Genomic DNA, 20,319 nt, shown 5'->3' with positions numbered 1-20,319 from the left:
AGCAGAGATTTCATCTGCTGCTGCAAGAATTCTCTACGGATGTAAACCAGATGGGTCGGGGAATGCATTTCCCATCCCCTGATCTCCATCCCCGTCCCCACAGGGATCCCATATCCAGTTTAGAGATGTTTTAAAAAAGTTATTCACATTTCTCATTCCCTATTCACCGTGGGGAATCACCGTTTTAAAAAATCCGTAAAAGCAAAACGTTTAAGAAACAGTAGCTAATAATACCAAATATTAACAAGCATTCTCAAAATTTTCAAATAAAAATAAAACTAAAAATTGAAAACAATCAATCACCTAATTAAAATGTACTTAAAATCATCCAAAAAATCAATTATCACATGGAATAATGGGGATCCCCATTGGGGATTAACGGGACGCGAACGGAGATACCTTTCTTTCATTTTGGAATTCTTTCATTTATGGTGATTATAGTTTGATTGAACAATTTAGAATTTAGTTTTGCTCTGTTCTCCTCTTTTTGTTTCTTTATTCCTTTGTATACTATTCCTTTGCGGGATGTCCGGCCTTTCCCTAAACCATCACCCCATTTTTACTAAAAAAAATTGTAAATAAACAAATCTATAATATTTCATTTTTTAGGAAAAATGGTGTTACTTACTGAATTTATTTAAGAAGTTACATATACAAACAAAAATAATCATATTAATTTTATGTATTTTAAATAATGGTGTAGATTCCATATATACATTGGGGGTAGGTGAAGATTACTAGATCCGAGCTTCTTTGAACAAGCGTCTCTTGGAATTACTCCCCGCTCGAAGATAACAAATTTGAACGGTTAGAAAACACAGATCGACAACAAATGAAATCAAAATTCGAGAAGAAGTATGACATAAAATGAAGAAAACAAAGTGCAAATGAAGAAGAAGAAAAGCAGTTACCAATAAAACGTGTATTCTGAATAGATAAAGAATGGGTAGATTGAGAACGTGGGTAATTATTTGGGAACGGTTTATCACCATGGTCATGCAAAGCTAAGGAGAAAAGTTGTGAAGAAGAAGAGTTACAATATTTTAAGAAAATGGCACGTCCGGCCATAGATATCTTCAAGAGATGATACATCAGTACTATTAACTACAAATTTAGTATATAGTATAGATTCCGGTTATATTTAAGCAAATGATATGTGGCAAGTCTGACTAGTCTTTTCACTTTTTTGAGCTTATATTGTGAATTGGTTACTAAGCTTTGAAATAGGTCAATAAAATTAGGCCTAATACATCACCAGCTCCATGAACTTATCCATAATAGTAGATTGACTCTCTGAACTTGTAAGTGTCTCACCAGTTCCCTAAACTTGCTTATTTCGTATCACCAGCTCCTTAAACTTGTCCATAAAAATTTATTAGCTCCCTGAACTTTGCAAATGTCTCACCAGCTCCCTAAACTTGCTTATTCTGTACCAAATAAATACCAAAACTTATTAAACCTAAATTCTAAAAATACATCTTCATCTAGTTGTGAGGTAATTTTTTTCTTCCCCTACCTTTCAAAATATTGAGGAACCAGAGTTAGTAGGGTTAAGGAGCAAAAATACCATTAATATTTTGGGTCAGGAGTAACTTTACCCTCAACGTGTAAAATGGTGCAATTTTACCCCTAACGTTAGTAGCCAAGAGCAAATTTATAAATTGGTGAAATTTTTGAATTGTTTTGTCCAATTTGTACAAAAGATAGTATATTTTTTTTCACATCCCAACATATGTTTGTGATTTGTTACCGATAAAATGATGCACGTATGAAGTGTAGATGACAAGATTCATGACCGAGAAGACAATTTGATGAATTAGTATTATGGTTTTTGTATTCAGTTGTTACGGAATAAGCAAGTTTAGAGAGCTGGTAAGACATTTGCAAAGTTCAGGGAGCTAAAAAACAATTATGGACGAGTTCAGAGAGCCAGTCTACTATTATTAGTCTCACATTAAAAAAAATCATGTGGAAGATACATTGATTATGATTATAAATTAAAAAAAATAAAATTAATTGGAGTTCGACCCATCTATCCTTCCTTGTACACCCCCTCTAACAAACAACGTATATAAAGAGCCACTTTTTATCCCTATATCACCTCGTATATCGCCTCTGTTAAACATAGTGGTAGTTATTTAGGAAACCACAATTACCTAATAGTATAATACAATGACAAAACTCGATAACTATTTAAATTATTATCTTATTCTTTGCCCATCCTAGGTCTTTAATGCTCAGGAATTCTATAGTTATATTTCCGGGTAAGCTCATTGTTGGATCGACCAAATTAGGGTCCATAATTTTCCAGTTGTGCATTTTGTAATTTAAGATGGAATTCGTCTGGTTCTTTTTAATTGCTTAATTTTCTTTGATCATTGGGATAATTCAAATTTTCTAATGTAAATTGGACTTAATTCCTCTCTTTCTAAGAAAAATTGTTTTGCATGGATGTTTATAAATCCATAATCAGATAATTTCAAGATAATTTTGTTTTACTTGGTATATAAGTGAGTCACACAAATTAGTTTTGACAAGTTAAATTTGTTGTTGTCAAAACCTAACCGCCTTGATCTGAACCACTTATGGATGGTAATATTGCGTTTTGGGTTTAATGAACAGTTCTTTTCAGTTTGCAACTAACCGGGGCTTAGACCATCTCCAACACATTTCATCAAATTTACTGCATCAAACCATGTTTTCATCATATTCTCTATCTGTTTTGATGTTGCTACAATGTTTTTACTCCAACCCATTTCATCATTATTAGAGTTAAATGATTTTGTATGGATTGATTATTAGTGTTAAATGATTCTTGATTTCTGGTTTTTATGTATAATAAAATAAATGAAAAAGAAAATAAATAATATTATTTTATTAAATGATTCCCCATCAAAAAATGATGCTACAATGATTTTTTTTTAAATGATGGGATACGCGGAGGACACTTCGGGGACACTTCGGGGATACTTTAGGGGTTTTTTTAAAAAAACTATGAAAGTATAAGGGTTTTTTTAAAACTCAGAAAATATATGGATTAAAATGAAATAACCCCAGGATTACTAGTATATACCGACAGGAAATGGATTGAACCCTAAACTAAAATTGAAAATCTCTCCTGTGCTATGCATTGAACCGTAACAAAATTGAAATTCCTAAATCTTTTCTCTCATCTGATCGAGTTCTTCTGTTCAGTGGTTCTGTGCAATCAGTTGTCTTCCTCGATTGCTTTGCTGAAGTCGATCACTCTCATCTGGTCAATCTACTTTGATCGAGTTTTTCCTCTCATCTGGTCGATCTGCTATGAATTAATTACTTATTAGTTAATATTATAGATGTTATTTGTGGTTTTATAATGACTTTAGAGTATTATTTGTGTTTTTATAATCACTTTATGAATATGATTTGTGATTTATATATTTATGTATCTTTTGAATTTTCATTATAAATGATATATATATTATTAATTATATATAAAATTTGCTGTATCCCCGCCGTACCGTATCTCATATTAATCACTGGAATACTCGCATATGATAAATTTCGAGACCCTAAGAAGGATGGTGATTAGTGTGGCTGGATTCATTTTGCTTCACTCAGTGAACTATATTTTGAAAATTTTGACATGTAGAAGAGTAGACGCCATGTATATGCTCGCATGGTTGTTATCAAAGAAATTATATTGCCAGCCCTTGTTTTTGAATGGCAGAGAACTTTTAAACTTTGCAGCTAATTTTGATGACTTCATCTTCCAATAATTAGGATATTATTTGGGAGCATAAGCTTTGAAGGCTTTTAATTTGTTCACTATATGCAGTGAGACCATAAAGAAATTATATCTGAGGCTTCATATGTTTTAGACTTTTATCATCTTTAGATTTCAGAAGATTACTATGACTATTTCCATTATTAGTAAATATGGTTTTTGTTTGTCGGCTTTTTATTGTTTCTTGAGGTGCACTGTGATGCATACAAATGTGCCTTGCTTTACCTATTTGTATAAGGAACATAGTGTCATGTTGCTCTTTGAGATGATATGTTCATAGTTGTAAATGTTAAGTCGATCCTTTTGTTTTAGTTGTAATTCTTACATAGAGTGTTTCCGCAGGATTTGTCAGCTGTGATGGAAGAAGAAGCTACTATTATCCCAAGTAATGAAATGCAAAATGGTTGTTCTATGCAAGCCCAATCCGTCATATACAATTCTAAGGTTTTCAGTTTGCATAGGATCTTTACATTTTGTTGTGATGTGGGTGTAAATCAAAAGCAATTCTTCTGTTATTTATATTTTTTTTTATGGAGTTGACATTTGTAAAAAAAAAGCCGAAATTTCACATTGCAATTTGTATTTTTTTAGACATCCTTTAAGTTACTATAGCTTATTTACAATGTAAAGTAGGTCAAAGAACTAATTGTTAAATTGTAACCTTTGCAGAAATTTCAAGATGATCTACACACAGCAAGAATCCAAATCAAGCAGCATGAGGATAACTTGAAAATTTTGAAAAGTCAACGAAACAAATTAGAAGACTCAATACTTGATCTGCAAGGTATGCTAAATTTTATTTTTTGTGCCTCTTCTAGAGGATTAGTTCTTCTTGAAGATTACTCAGCTAAGAAGTATTTGCATGTGATGTTCACTTGGATACAAGCACATCTATGAACAAATTTATGTTGTGTAGTGTAATTGTTTTTAATTTAAGCATGGTAGCTACCTAACAAATTCAACTGAGTCACCTGTTTTTAATTGTTGGCCATTAATTCTTGGTTCTCCAGGTGCTTTAAGTACTGTGGTAGCAATGTTTAGATCTGTCATTCATATACACTGTTTCCTTCAATGTTTTAGTCAATTTAATTAGACAAGATATTTCAGTAAAGTTTTTGCTGATATAAACAGAAAATGATGTTGTTAGGAAACTGTTGTGGCTAGTCCAAATCAGAGTAAATTTATTTAGAAATTGTTATTTTCGGAATTATTATTTATTTAGGAAGTCTTAGTATTAGTAGAAATAAGAGTTTATTTTCAGAACTATTATTTAGGAAGTTCTAATTCTAATAGGATAGTAGTTTATTTTTAGAATTTTTATTTAGGAAGTGTTAAATCTAATAGAATAGGAATACTAGTTTAAGTCTGCCTTTTGTACTTTTATAGAAAGGAACCATTTTATCATTCGTAAAGTACTATTTGAAAAACAAATTCAGAGGTCAGGAGTTCTCATCATAGAGATCCAGGTTTCTCTCTAACGAACTGCATTAATTAATTTTCATCATACTATCTCGAAAGAAAAAGAAGTAAGATTCACTTCCTGATTTCAAGGTTCAAGGACTCGTAATTTGATCCAAAACTCAGGAGCTTAACAAAGTGGTATTAGAGCAAGTTATGGGTGAGTCAAGTAATCTGGAAAAACAGTTTGAAGCCTTTTTGAGCTTCATACTGCAAAGACAGGCCAAAGGTGGAGGCCATGGTACTCCAACTAGAAACCATTGAGGAGAGTGGCAATCTAGCACAACAAGGAAGGAGATAGGGGGTGGACAGTAGAATACGACGGCAAGAGGAGGTCTGCTTCAAAAATTCTCGAAACTAGATTTCCTAAGTTTGATGGGTCGTATGATCCCTTGAGCTGGTTGGTTGCATAAAAAAAAAAAAAAAAGGGCGGCCCGGTCGCATTACGCGTCCCCGCTGAGCGAGGGTCCGGGGAGGGGTCCCACCACAAGGGTGTATTGGTTGCATATGTGTGAGAATTTTTGTAAGCATCAACACACTGTTGAAAGGCACAATCGTGGTCGAAGTAGAGTTGCATAAATCTGCTGAATTACCAAGGCTATATGAAAAAAGAGAAATTATCAAGATGGTACTGCTGGCCAGCAGTGGAAGGACTGTTTAGAGAAACGAAAGACTAAGGGGATTTGTTATAATTATGACTAATCGTATACATGAGGACATCAGTATAAAAGATATCACTGGCTGGAAGGACTGGAGGAACCTTTACTAGAACCAGATGATGAAGATCCTATCACCAACTGATGCTTTGGTGAAGTAGCTCCAGTTATCATCTTTGTGCATGAGATCACACTCATTTTTGTATTGGAAGACAATGTTAAAACTGTTGTAGCTAGTCTATATCATAATAAATCGTTATTTTGATTAGGTTTAGGACTTACTAGTTTCATAATTGTTAGTTATTTAGGAAGTCTTAGTCCTTGAGGAGTAGGAATTTATTATCAGAATTGTTATTTAGGAAGTTTTAATTCTAATAGGGGCATGGTTTTATTTTCAGAATTTTTATTTAGGAAGTTTGAATTATAATATGAGCAGGAGTTCTAGTTCAAGTCTGCCTTTTGTACTCTTATAAGTTATAACAGGGAAGTGTTTATCATTAATAAAGTAAGCATCATTTGAAAAACAAATTCAGAGATCACGAAATTAATTCTCATTATAGGTAAGCTAGGTCGAAAAAGAAAAGCAGATTTACTTCTTGATTTCATAGTCAAGGACCAATAACTCAATCCAAAGCTCAGAACTTATAGTGTGCGCAGTTTTTTTATCTCAACTTCCAGTCTGTGTTTCCGAATGGAAGGATTTACTTTTAGATGCTAGAATTGTTTGGAGATTTTATCTGTATAATCATTTGTGATGCATAATATCTCTTTTTCCATTTTCATTTTTTGCTTCTGACAAGTTTCCTTTCAGTTATTCTTGGTAATTATCACTCCGCAAGACCTCCTAGTGGTGAAAGTGAAAGCCATTCCTCCAATCAGAGTGAGGAAGAAACAGTAAATCAGATTCTGCAGCATGAAACTTCTGCTGCAGGCATTCTGTGTCAGCTGACAACGCGCCATGGTACTCATGCACCTCAACTCGGATTCACTAAGGATGTGCTTGGTATTGTTGCTACTCTGGGTAAGGTGGATGATGATAATCTTAACAGGTTAGTTTGAAGTTGCATGTTATCTGCTATTGATATTTACTATCTATCTAACATGTAGATTCTTCCTCTTCTATGAAATAAGTCTTATGATTAGTTTCCTTGCTAATATAGCATACTATTCCTGGTTCTAATGTAGTCAGTTAATTTATGTACTCCACAATTCCAAGAGCTCTTATTATTTTCAATCAGTGAAATGCCTCTGTACTTACTGCCACACTGATCTTTTCTTTAAAGAGCTGCATGATAATGCAGTTGTTCTTAGTTATCTGCACTATTTTCAATCTACTTTTACTTATTCTTTCTTAATTGCAGACTTCTTTCAGAGTACTTAGGAGTAGAGACAATGCTAGGAATTGTTTGCAAGACTTATGAAGGTGTTAAAGCTCTTGAAACTTATGACAAGGAAGGCCATATAAATAGTGATTCTGGAATTCGAGGCTTTGGTACTACTATCGGACGGACTCTGGATGGTCGATTTCTTGTCATTTGTCTCGAAAATTTAAGGCATGTATCTCTTTCTTTTCTTTATTGCTGTTTGGAATTCAGCTCTTGAATTACAAACTTTTTTTCCCTTGTAGACCTTACTGTGGTGAATTTGTGGATGATGATCCTCAAAGAAGGCTTGATCTTCTACAGCCAAAATTGCCTAATGGCGAGTGCCCACCTGGATTTATTGGTTTCGCTGTTAACATGATCCATGTGGATTACATGAATTTGTTGTATGTATCTGATGTCTATGGCCTCAGAGAGACTCTATTTTACAGCCTCTTTTCTCACCTGCAAGTTTATAAAAGTAGGGAGGAGATGCTACTAGCTCTTCCACTTATAAGTGATGGAGCAATTTCACTGGATGGAGGGATTATTAAGATTAATGGTTTCTTTTCCTTGGGGAATCGGTAAGTATTTTGCTTTCATTATTGACATGAAATTGTCTTCCAATTGGATCTAATGGTGAATTTCATTTGTTTACAACATCTCCTTTTGTGGTATTTGGGAATTTTCTTTCTGCATGTAGGTAGTTTAAATGCACTAAGAAAGAAATGTCTTTCTGAATCATGATACATTGTAGAATTATGTATGTGCTATAATTCGATTATAATAGGCCACATATACGGTTCATAGCGTTAGCCTATGACCTTCCAAATTCAACTCATTATATTTGGTGCATGGATTTTTCTTCCCCCAATTTTTGTACAACTATCATACAAAAGAAAAGAAATACCTATTTTGTCTAGAATGGTCGATTCAAAGGGTGAGCCTTGGCGCAACTGTAAACATTGTTGTTGTTGTGTGACCGAGAGGTCACGGGTTCAAGTCTTAGGAGCGACCTCTTGCCAAACTTCCATGTCAGCAAATCCACCTGATAGCAACATGGAAACTGAGAATCAACTCAAACAGAAGACATGGGAAAAGGAGAAGTTGACAGAGGATTTAAAGCGAGAGCAAATGCTATTGAATTCTGCAAGATTCAATTTGGAGAGAAAGAAGGAAGAGTTTGTTAAGTTTCTCTCACAAACCTCTGCAAACACACCTCACGTATTGCACTGAACACATCTTAATTGAGTTGGATTGGAGTTGTATTTTGCAGATTTCAACATCATTTGCTCTCGCTTCAGATGCAGGGAGGACAGGATAGGTTCAATCCTAGATGATATTAGAAGGGGGAATCAAATCCTTATCAGGATAGCAACTCGGAAAAGTCTTCTATTCCGTTATCATTTTTGAATGGGCTACGAATTTCTTTTCGTGAAAAGGGCAGCTTATTCAGTTACCAAGAGCAATTGGTTTTGTGAAGTCAATGGTTTGAAACAATCCTTTTCGATCTGTGGTGTGCAGTAAGGACCGGTACGAGATAATGATAATCTTGTAGTAAAAAAAACTTATCCGAAAAATGTATAGAAAAATGAATTAGATCAAATGCAGTTAAATATTAATCCTAATTATCTTAAAAACATTATTACTCATAAAAGAAGAGTTTATAAATCTAGTCTTGTCTTATTTTAACCTTAATTTATCAATATAACTCTTCACTTCAACAGCTGTCATCTTTTGCATTAAATTGAGCAAACATTTCTCCTCCTGTTCCTCTTTCTCAACGTCTCCGCCTTCTTCTCCTCCCTTCTCCGCCACAGCAGTTCCCAGAACCAACCCATCCCCCGGTGGACACAAAGTCCACACTGTCTCAGGCACCCTACTGAAACAACTATAATCCGTTCCTACACCCAAACACAGCCTCTTCGCTCCGGAATCAGACCTAGACTCAGATGAAATGTCAAGACTCATCTTCTTGACAGTCAAGTTAGACTTGGATGATGCAGACAAGAACTCGGCCTGGCGTTTTCTCTGCAAAGTAGATTTCCAACGATTTTTAATGGCATTATCAGTCCGGCCAGGCAACAGTCCAGCAATTGTGGCCCATTTATTACCGTGAATAGCGAGCTTGAACAATGGTATCATCCTCCTTTGTAGTAAAAGGTCTGTGCTGAACCTCTGGCGAGAGTTGATTAAGCCACCGTAACGGGCATGATTTTCCTGAGCGGCCATGAATTCCGGTGCTTATGAAAGTCCAATTTCTGGGGCCGTGTTGTTTAACTAGCTTGATTAAAGTATCATCTTCTTGAGGACTCCATGGGCCTTTGATACAATCTCCACCATTGAAAGAAGCCATGAAAAGAAAAGTGAGAAGAAATAGGGGAAAGAAAGAACTATTTTTTCTTCTGGAGACCGGTATAAAGTTTGATTAAGCTATTCTCCCCTCCTTTTTATACACATATTACAATTGTGATTAGGGTATTTTGGACATCTTTGCAAAGACAATACACTGTAATAATTTTTTATTATTTTTTTCAAATTTTTTAGCCTATAAATTAGTGTTATATATTTGCAATCATTATTTTTATTAAGGAATATGTTGATGTTATGGATATGGAATATTTTTAAGAATATGGAAACAATATTTATTTCCTTTATCTATTTTAATTAAATATCATTTTAGTAATGAAAAATATTCATTACAAAAAAATTCATTGTGAATTCTTTTTTCAAAGGTATTTTGAAATTTTTATTTATTCACCTATTTATTTATTCATTAATTTATTTATTTAGACTTTAATCATATGATTAGATTTAGGCATATTAATTTATTTATTTAGACTTTAATCATACGATTAGATTAAGTGATCTCTCAGGTATTCCTCTTACTGATTCTCTTGGGAAGTATCTGGGCGTTCCCCTCCACAGTGAGCGTGTGTCTAAAGGCTCCTTCAAAGAGACTTTGGATAAAGCTAATTCGACGTGTGCCACTTGGAAAGCCAAGACTCTGTCTCTCGCTGGCCGCCTCACGTTAATTCAATCTGTTAATTGTGCTGCTCCCAATCACATCATGCAGGCTTGTAAGCTTCCGGATCCTGTGCTTAATGATCTTGACAAGATTAACCGTAGGTCCTGTGGGGGGAAGCTGCGGAGGGCAGAAAGATCCATCTTATGCCTTGGAGTGAGGTTTGCCAGCCTAAAGATTCTGGAGGTCTGGGTATTAGGAAAGCAAAGGACAATAATAAAGTTTTATTAATGAAACTCCTTTGGCGTATGTGGCAAAACCCCTCCTCTCTTTGGGTTCGCCTCCTTTGTGGTAAGTATCGGAAAGACAAAATCTTCGGGGGTCCGAAAGAGAGAGTTGCTAATTGTTCCTTCCTCTGGAAAGGACTTAGTGCTGTGTTTGATGAGTTCTGCTCAGGAGTTGGCCTGGAGGTGGGGAATGGTAAGTCCATTAGTTTCTTGTTTGATAACTAGATTGGGGATAAACCGTTAATTGAGGTGTGTTCTTCCCCTCCGCCTAGTGATATACGCAACTGGAGGATTGCCAATGTGGTTGAGTCGGAAGGGGACTGGATCTGGTCAAAGTTTGATACTTTCTTTAGCCTTGAGACTCTCCTTAGAATGCGGGGAGTGAAGGTGAGTAATCAAGAGGAAGACTTGGATAGGCACTGCTGGGCGCTGACTAACAATGGAGTTTATTCTTGCAAATCGGCCTTTGAAGCTTTCTCTCTCTTTAGATCTGATCCTCCCTCGGATGTGTGGAAGTCGATTTGGACCCTTAAAGTTCCTTTCCGTATTAGGAGTTTCCTGTGGCTGGGCGTTAAGGACAGGCTTCTTACTAATTCGGATAGGCACAGAAGGCACTTGGCTGATTCTGGAGCTTGCAGTAGATGCAGAGGCCATGTTGAGACTTTGTGCCATGATCTTAGAGATTGCTCTAATAGTAAAGAGGTTTGGAGGAAAATTCTCCCACACCATATTTTCTCTTCCTTCATGGCACATTCTGAGGTCGACTGGTTCTCTGATGGTGTTAGAGGAAAGTTGCTTCCATACATGTAGCATGGTGACATTTTCTTTGCTATTATCTGTCACCAAGTTTGGAAATGGAGAAACGAGGAGATTTTTGGAGATAAAACGATTTTTATGACAAACTTAGCTGATTTCTTCTCGAAAAAACTTTTCTCTATTATCGATAGTTTCAAAGGAGAGTCCCTTGCCAGAGCCTCTCAGTGTTGTGATGTCCATCTCGTGGGATGGAGCAGGCCAAGAGAGGGGGTTGTGAAGCTGAATACTGATGGTTCCTGCCTCAGTAACGGTAAGATTACGGTTGGAGGTGTGCTTAGAGATGCAGGGGGCGCCTGGCTTTCTGGGTTCTCCCAGAATTTAGGGTTGGGTTCTTCCTTTTCTGCGGAGCTCTGGGCTATTCTTACTGGAATCAATCTTGCTAAAAGGCTGGGTGTTAAAAAGCTCTCTGTGGAGTCTGATAATTTGAAAGCAATCAAAATGATTTCTGAGAATCATTCTATGGGTCTTCACAGTCGCAACCTCATCAAAGCTATTAAAAGGCTTTGCTCCTCCTTTGAGTTCGTAGAGTTCAGACACATTTTTAGAGAGCAGAATCGTGTTGCTGATCGCTTGGCGGCGGCGGGCCATGAAGGGACGTTAGGCGTTACTACCCTTCCGGTTTCCCCTAGTTTCATCTCTCCTCTTCTCTTAGAAGATAGAATTGGGGTTAGCTTCCCTAGGCTAATTCTTGGGTAGTTTGTTGTTGTTCGTTTTTCTTTTCCTTTTCTACCAAAAAAAAAGATTTAGGCATATTAAAATCATACGGTGGAAATTAAAATTATTCTAATATTTAAATTTAATAAAATTTGATTTAATGGTGACTGACCAAATTCCTTACATGATCTATTTGACTATTACTGTTTATTTGTTGATTTAACACGTTACAATCCCAACAAGATTTCATAATATTTGTAAAATATTAGGGTCAAAAATTTGAACATTATTGTTTACTTGTTGATTTAACACGTTACAATCCTAACAAGGTTTAATAATAGTCATAAAATGTTTGGATCAATTTTGATGTTTATCCCTTAATATTATTATTTAGTATTATTTGGCTCTTTCGTGGGAAATTGCGGGCGTGCCAGATAATTATAGTATTATCAAACTATGGAATGAAATTGAGTGCGCTTTCTAACTTCTAAATATCAAACGACTGTAAGAATTAAAGAGATCGAAAATTCCTAAAGATTCGATTATCAAAACGATACCGACCTTACAGAAAATGATTGAACAACAAATAAAAATAAAAATGTACTGGAAGCTTGAATGAACTTGAACTTGAAAATTATCTAAGGAAACAATCGAGAATTGTAAAAATACTGAAGTCTAGAGGTAATTTGCTAGAGTTTTTGCTTGGGTTTGTTGAGTTGTTGAGTTGGTTGATTGGGCTTGCTTCATCGTGATTTCTTCCTTTTATAAACGTTGGAGGTAACTTCCTGCCTCTTTCCACTAAGTCACATTCTCCACATTCAGCCCACGTCTTGAGTAACTGCTCCATTTTGACTTTCACGATGGATTACTTTTGACACCTTCTAACTTTCCTGCTTTTTAATTGGCTCACAAAAACACGTTAAAATATTAATTGGCTCTTAGTTTCCCCTAAGTTCACTTCAAGTTTCCCCTGATGTCCACTTTGGAAAAATATACTTAGACGTAGCCAATTAATATATTAAAAATAATTAAAAGCCAAAAGATTAAATTATGGTGCAAACAATTGCCCCCCACAAGCATGGATTTGAGAGACGAAAATTTATGTTTGGATCCCTCGACAAAGACCTTTTAGACTTCGAAAAATTCAAAAAATGCAACAACAAAAATAGAAATAAAAATAAAGCACTAAATTCAAAATTTGAAGCGTGACCGTTTGTCACCCAAGGGTCTATTCGAAGGTACGCGCCTTTTGCCAATTTGTCCAGGTGGCGTCCTTTGGGCCGCCCTCATAAAGATGGGTTGGTAACAGACCGTTCCATCTCCTCTCCCTACTTAAGGAGACCTACCTCATTACGGTCCCTTGCTCGATTTGAATTCTTTTTCATACATTCCTTTTCACTAGTCACCGCATGGTCTGTGCTCTTTACCATTGGGAAACCCTATTTAAACTTGAGCACAGCATGAGAACTCGTGGCTCTGGTAAGCAGGTAAAAATCGAGGGCTCATCGAAGAAAGAAAAAGCTAAGGGAAAAATGGCGGGGACAGGCTCAGTTGCTTTCGTTCCGGACGAAAAATTGGTGAAAAAGCTTGCTCAGTTCAAGGATGCGGCCATGCAGAAATATTATGAGGAACTTGCGCAATTCGAATTCGGGCCTGTGAGGACAGTTTGTTGGAAAAAGGCTCAAACTTGATCAGCGTGTGTGGAGGCTCATGGAGGCCGGCCATTTCGACTGCTTCTTTGAAATGACTGAGCCAGCCTACAGAGAACTCATATTAGAATTCTTGGCCACGTTTAAGCACAATCCAGATATCACAGATCCCGACGAAGAATGCAAGTTTAGCTTCAGGCTAATGACTCACACGTAGCGGCCTTCGTTGAATACGTTCAACAGTTTACTGGGTGCTACGGACGATGATGATCTGGAATCTGAAGGCTACAAGGAGGCATTTACTCAGACTCCTGAGGTGTTTGACCCAACAGCATTCTGGCATTCTATTTCGGGCTAGCGAAGCTATGACGGTAGTGTTTCCAAAGCATCGAATATTGATGACTATGCCATCCGCTACCTGCATAAACTGGTTTCGGGAACCATCTTTGCCCGAGAAAACCAGGCTACTATTCCCCATGCTGACTTGACGGCCTTGTGGAGTATGTCGATCAGGCCCAGAATGAACTTAGGCTATTGGTTTGGGAAGTACATCAGCAACTTCGGAAAGAAGAATTCCTCGGTCATTTGCTGTGGAAGCATTGTAACTCGGATTGCAGAAGAACTTGGGGTTTTTAAACTAGAGGACCGCAGCCAGCTCACTGTGGTGAACCACCCTGACCAGATTGATTTAAGGAGCCTGCAAAGCATGTTGTTTGGGAAGCTGGTGAATGGGAAATGGGTATGGATGGCCGACTTCGTTGAAGCAAGGAGAGTTGAAAGCCACAAGAGAAAGTGTGAACCTACTGTGTCTGTTTCCTCTGAGTCCGAGCAGATTGCGCCCGAAAAAGACCTCGCTTTTTACAAGAAATGTACAAAGCTCACCAATGATGATATTGTTTGCAAGTTCGATGCTTTGTTTACGCAGAATGTGGCTAACCGAGACCAGATCCATGCTCTTGAGCATAAAACTGCTGTTTTGCAACAAGAAGTGGATATGTTGAAGCATGTCTGTATAGAGGAGCATGGGCGGGAAAGTCCTTCGGGTACCTCGGTTAAAAGTCCGGTAAGAGAAAAATCTGATGTCCCTAAAACAAATGCCGCTACCTCCTCGAAAGGGGATGGTGCCGCTCTTGCTAAGGATCGAGAGGTTGATTCCTCTCGTTCCCCACTTGTCTTCAAACTTGTCGTTATCCAAGCATCCGGTAACACTTATAACCCTTCTTTGTTTTTATTGTTACACTCCCATGTTATCATGTTATGATTCTTTTATCCTGTTGTTAGAGTAACATTGAGGACAATGTTAATTTTATTTGGGGGGTGGATTGCATGTGTTTAAACTACTACAAATCTACTTGAGCATAACATGATAAAAAGATGAAGCGTGCTGTTGTTGTAGTATGATAAGTTTAAGCAAATTTCCCTCTAATAAAATCTTGACGTCCTTGTTAAGAAAATCGCATAATGTGTTTATGTAATCATTTCACTTTCTGATCCATTTCGCAACTGATTGTGCTTTTGTGATTGCAAATTTGAGGTGATAGCTTTGTTTTATTATTTGAGCTCCCTTTTAAAATCGTGAATTTCTGAAAATTTTCAAGTTTTAACTCAATCTTCACTTAAAGAATCTCCTGCTCCAACGCAAAAGCCCTGAAATGTGAGAACTTGAGCCTACATTAGCATGAAAATGCGATGATTCTTCATGAGAGGGCTAGTGCATATTGTCTTTAGGTAGGCATTGCTTTGGCTGCCCTATCAAAATGGTAAAATTTTGGATGATCATAAGACGAAAAGGCAGTTAGATCCCAAATTCACTCCACAAAAAGCCTACATGTGCTTCGCACTCACATTGTTAGGATATCCAACTTGAGCCTTAACCTATTCTTTCGCAAACACAGATTTAAGGAACCAATGCCCTTCACTGTAATCCCAAAAACACCTTGAATTTGTCTCATGCTCAGGAAAAGCTGCTCGAGAGAAAGAAAAATGAAATTTTTTTGAGAAAATCTGTGTTTATAATGATCAAACGGTGAAATGATGACATTTGAGGAATGAATAGGAATTTTAAAAAGATAACAGAAAAGTGTTTGAATTAGTCTCTTAAATTTTTGGACAAATGCTAACATCTTGAGACTAAAGTCAAATGTTTGGATAATTATGTTTGTGTATTCATGGGATAGTTTGGCTTATATTGTGAAACGGGCTGTGCGTAATGATCTATGCTAAGTGCCGAGTATGGTAAAATTGCATTGCATGTAGAAAATTCATACACTTAAATTACCAATTCACGTCCATACCTTAGCCTTAGCCTAACGGTACGACCCATGTCAAGACCTTTTGACTATGATCGTAAAATTTTTGATCCATCGAGATAGGGCCAATGAGCAATGTCATAACCTAGCGATCATAGTACTAAGCTGAGAAGTGATGATACTTTCCCCTATGGCAACAAAGGCCATTTGAGAGTGTGTGAATCTTCCTAAGCTTAGTGAGGCACTTGGAGCTTAACAGGTGGTTTAAATGAGGATTGAGGTTCAATTTGAAGCTTTGAGGAATTTCATAAGAAAGGGTTTTAAAATTTTGATTCTAGCAAAAGCCTCATTAGCAGTCACAAATTGTTCAAAAAGTTATTCTTCTTAAATTCTTTCTGTTTAAATCACTTTCCTATAATTCTGTTTCCCTTATTTCTGCATAAATTCTTTCTGTAAATACTCCTTTGATTATTCATGCCTAAAACTATTTTCTTGTGTTATTATTATCTTTTTGCTTACTTTAGGACAAGTAAGGATTTTATTTGGGGGTATTTGTTGGGCATGAATATGACTATAATTAAACAGCATTCTAATAACATTTTATGTGTGTTTCACGCAAAATATTCCGAAATACATGGACTTATAAGTGTTTTATGCAAATTGTATTGATCAAGTCAAAATGGGCGATAACACAGCCTGTTTTGCAACAAACCGTAAGAAGTTGAGCGCCCTTTGATCCAGCGGATTTTCACTGTGTACCCGATGAAGGATAGCGACTAGACAAGTGATGGGTGCGGTGTGGCAGCAATTGCAGGAAAGGCAGGAAAGCAACATGATGATAAGACGGATCACCCCTTGAGTGTTCAAGGGTTAACTTAATTTTAATCATTCCCTAGTGTTAGGTAACAGTAGGAAAAACAATCTTATTTTGTAATATTTTGTGGCATGGTTCGTTTTTCTTCCTATATATAGACGTAGTCGAGGAAAGGAAAAAGGACACCTTTTTACTTTTGGAGACAATCAGTTTTAGTTAGAACTTTTGAAGAGAGGCGAAGCTCTCTTAGGACAATGACGCCTCCAATGGAGGTCTGTGGAAAATGGTGGCTATTCACTCTTCACTATGAGTGAGTAGTCGTTTTGAATGGGTTTGGCCAGTTAGGGCCGGTTATGTAAGTCTTCTATTAATCTTATTTATGAATGAATGTTGATATATTATGATGTGCTTGACAAATCCTTAACTCCATTGCTAAATGCATGTATGTTAGTGTTAGATGCATGATAGGACACTGCTTTCATCTTCACGGAACCATTAGTCAAGCATTCAACCCCGAAAGAGAGATGTCAGGAGGTTGCATCAAGGGTTTTCTTTAGAGAAATGCTGTTTAGATCGTAATGCAAGAAAGAACCAACTTTGGGGACGCTTAAGGTTGCAGTATGTCTTAGAATCTTAAGAACACACGAGAGTTGACTTAAGTGAGCATCAAAACAGAGACCTTGGCATCACTTTACTTCATTCATGAATAAATAGGATGTTTAGAGACTGAAAGTGACCTGTTCTGGTGTGCTTGACCTGTTCTTCCATTTTCTATCATTAAGTACTCTTTGAAATCAACTAAAGATCTGATCTTGTTTATGTTTGAACAACACCTCTCAAATTTAAGAATTGACACAGACACACACCATGTTCTACAAAGTATTTCTTGTAAACTTTGATTCTCAATCCCTGTGGATACGATACTGGACTTATCATTTTATTACTTGTATCTAATGCACTTGCTAGAGTCTCATTTTAGGACAACAGTACCTCATAGGAAACCAATAGTGTACCTTAGAGGAAACCATGGTGTACCTCATGGAAAACATATTATACCTTAGGGGAAACCATGTAGTGTACCTCACGGGAAACCATAGTGTACCTTAGGGGAAACCATATTGTGTAAGTATTGGTTGCCAAACAATTATAAAACTGTTTTACCTTTTTCCAAAATACAGATGTCTCCAGGCTATACAGATGTCTTTATACAATACAGATGTCTCCAGACAATATAAAATACAAATTTCATTCTTATTCTTTCCATGTGGAATTCTCACAACACTAATATTAAAGACTAATGTACATCAGCTTGTTGATCCTATTGGATTACATAGGATTTTGTGTAACTTAACTGTTAACTGATTTGTACCTGATGAATATTCGTTAAACTGATCAACAAAAAAGTGATGGTGCAGTAGCTTGGCTCATTAGACCATGTGGGCTCGGGTAGCACCACCTTGTATTCCTTCCACTTCTAGGAGTAGGAGGTTGTCGCTGCTCTGTGAAGCCAGCCTAGCGCGGTGCCCTCCACTCTAGGAACCAAGTCATCTCAACCTTGGTCATGGTTAAACTCTCAGCTTGGAATGGACCAGCCAGATGTTAGCTGCATGAGCCTGGAATTTTGAGCCATAGTAATGTTCCATCACTTTGTTGCCCCCCATTTGGGTCACAAGCTTATGCTACCAAGCTCGGCGATGTAAGTTGTTATTCTTAAAACTAATAAGCTATTTAAGGTTGTTCTAATCCAACAAAGTGAGATTTGATTTAGTAGAAAATTTGACAAATTAAATTAAATTACATCAGGCTAAAAGTGTTAAATATGACATATAGAGATTTAAATGATAACTTATATCTAATATATACAAACCAAACTATATATGGTATGCTTAATTTTTTTTTTGTTTCAGAAAATAACATAAGATTTATTTGTAATAGTCGTTTAACCTAATTTTGATGTATACTATTACTATGTATCCTCATTTTTAAGATATTCAAAACATGATGCCAAATAAAGTAGTATGTGGACTTATATCCACACGATGTATACTATATATCATGTTTTTAAAATGATGCAACAATTGTAACGCCAAATAGAAAATTATGGATTCACCATAATTTGAAATGCCAAATTGTATACTCATGAGATCATTAATTAATATGTAAATGGACATTTAAAAATGTATAACTAGATATTGAGCACTAATTGATGGAAGAATCAAACCATGTCAATCCTAATGTCATTTTGGTTGGCTTTTTATGTGTCATGGAACCGATTGAACTAAAAGTGTATGCAAATACCCACTGGGCTTCCAACGTGTACCATACAGATCCAACACACCATTAGTTTTTTAATTTCCCAAAAGCTCAAGCCGCTCTGACATTATGCATTTGCTTAATTAGTGGCTTTATTTACAAGCATACCAACCTTTGAAACTTATTATTGCTTGTGTTGTGCAAGCTATATATATTAGATAAAGAATCATAGGCCAGCAGGCCAACAGTTGGATCAAGGGAGACCTTGACGTGCTGCTTTTTTTACCACAAGTTCTTTTTCCCTTTCCTTGCATTTTTCTTTTTCCTCTCATTGTTTGTGTATAATATTCGTAAATATCACAATAATAATAATAATAATAACTCAACATGACAAAATTTTCAAAGTTCATCTGCTAAAAAAACAAAAACAAAATTACAAATTTCTATAGAGTACAATTAAAAATATATATGAATTAGGAAGTGAAGATTGTAGCAGGTAAACAATCATAACTATTTTGATATGAACCTCTATAAAAAAAAAATTGAAATGAACCTCTTGTTTCTTTTGGAAACCTAAGTACATTGTATACTTTAATATTAAAAAAATTAAGTATTTTGATACTGAAATTGTTTATTGATGAAGTTGATGAAGATAATTAATCAATATGTAGATGGACATTCAAAAACGTACACCTGGATACTGAGCACCGAATTGATGGAAGGATCCAACTCTGTTATTGGAGATGTTATTTTGATTGGCTTCTTATGTACTTGTTTAAGTGGTGGCTTTATTTACAACCATACCAATTTTTGAAAATATTATGGTCATGCAAGAGCCATCTAGATTGTAAACTGTTAAGAAAACAAATATCATTTAATTATGCAATTAAGAACACAATGAAACGATTGGAAAACTTCATATTTTTCCCTTTAAATAAGTAGAATTAACAATAAGGTAGTTAATTCGCCGACCACATTTTGCAATCATTGTTAGTATATTCTTTTGACTTGTACGAACATCCTCTAAACATGGATTTTGTTCAAATTGTTTTACCATTGTTCTTCCTGTACAAAATTAAAATTATCATAAGAATTAACTAAGTTAAAATTAACCCTCTTTTCCATTAAAATCATTGCATCAATCATAATTAGCACATCTAGAGTTTTTAGGGATGGCAAGATCTATTCAGATTTCTGAATCATTAGTTTTCCTGCACCAAATTAGTTTCTAAATTATCATTGACTAAACTTGTTAAGATTTCTTTTAATTTCTTAAACATTGCACGCTTGGTGTATTCAGATTGATTTTCTTGATATATATAAAGATCTGGTAAAAATATATTCTAGATTTGTACAGATTGATTTTACCTTAAACATTGGAAGCCAGATCC

General features: G+C 35.9%; 1 protein-coding gene and 1 pseudogene across 2 annotated transcripts; one reads left to right on the top strand and one right to left on the bottom strand.

Annotated features, from left to right (window-relative positions):
* The first annotated feature begins 3,131 nt into the window (after positions 1-3,131).
* LOC136224061 (protein DEFECTIVE IN MERISTEM SILENCING 3-like) lies at positions 3,132-8,027 on the top strand. 2 transcript variants are annotated; one of them, XM_066012290.1, is made up of 6 exons: positions 3,132-3,256; positions 4,109-4,210; positions 4,436-4,550; positions 6,692-6,929; positions 7,242-7,433; positions 7,508-8,027. In XM_066012290.1, exons 2-6 carry the CDS (start codon positions 4,124-4,126, stop codon positions 7,827-7,829), a joined length of 954 nt encoding a protein of 317 aa, XP_065868362.1. In that variant the 5' UTR covers positions 3,132-3,256; positions 4,109-4,123; the 3' UTR covers positions 7,830-8,027. The 2 variants fall into 2 exon arrangements, with proteins under 2 accessions (XP_065868362.1, XP_065868361.1); XM_066012289.1 differs by having other exon boundaries at positions 3,132-3,292.
* Positions 8,028-8,924: 897 nt separating this feature from the next.
* On the bottom strand, positions 8,925-9,597 carry LOC136222867 (transcription factor MYB73-like; annotated as a pseudogene).
* Positions 9,598-20,319: the final 10,722 nt, after the last annotated feature.

Source organism: Euphorbia lathyris, chromosome 3, assembly GCF_963576675.1.
Source record: "Euphorbia lathyris chromosome 3, ddEupLath1.1, whole genome shotgun sequence".
NCBI lineage: Eukaryota > Viridiplantae > Streptophyta > Magnoliopsida > Malpighiales > Euphorbiaceae > Euphorbia > Euphorbia lathyris.
Note: the sequence above shows the minus strand (reverse complement) of the source record. Positions and strands in the feature narration are given on the sequence as shown.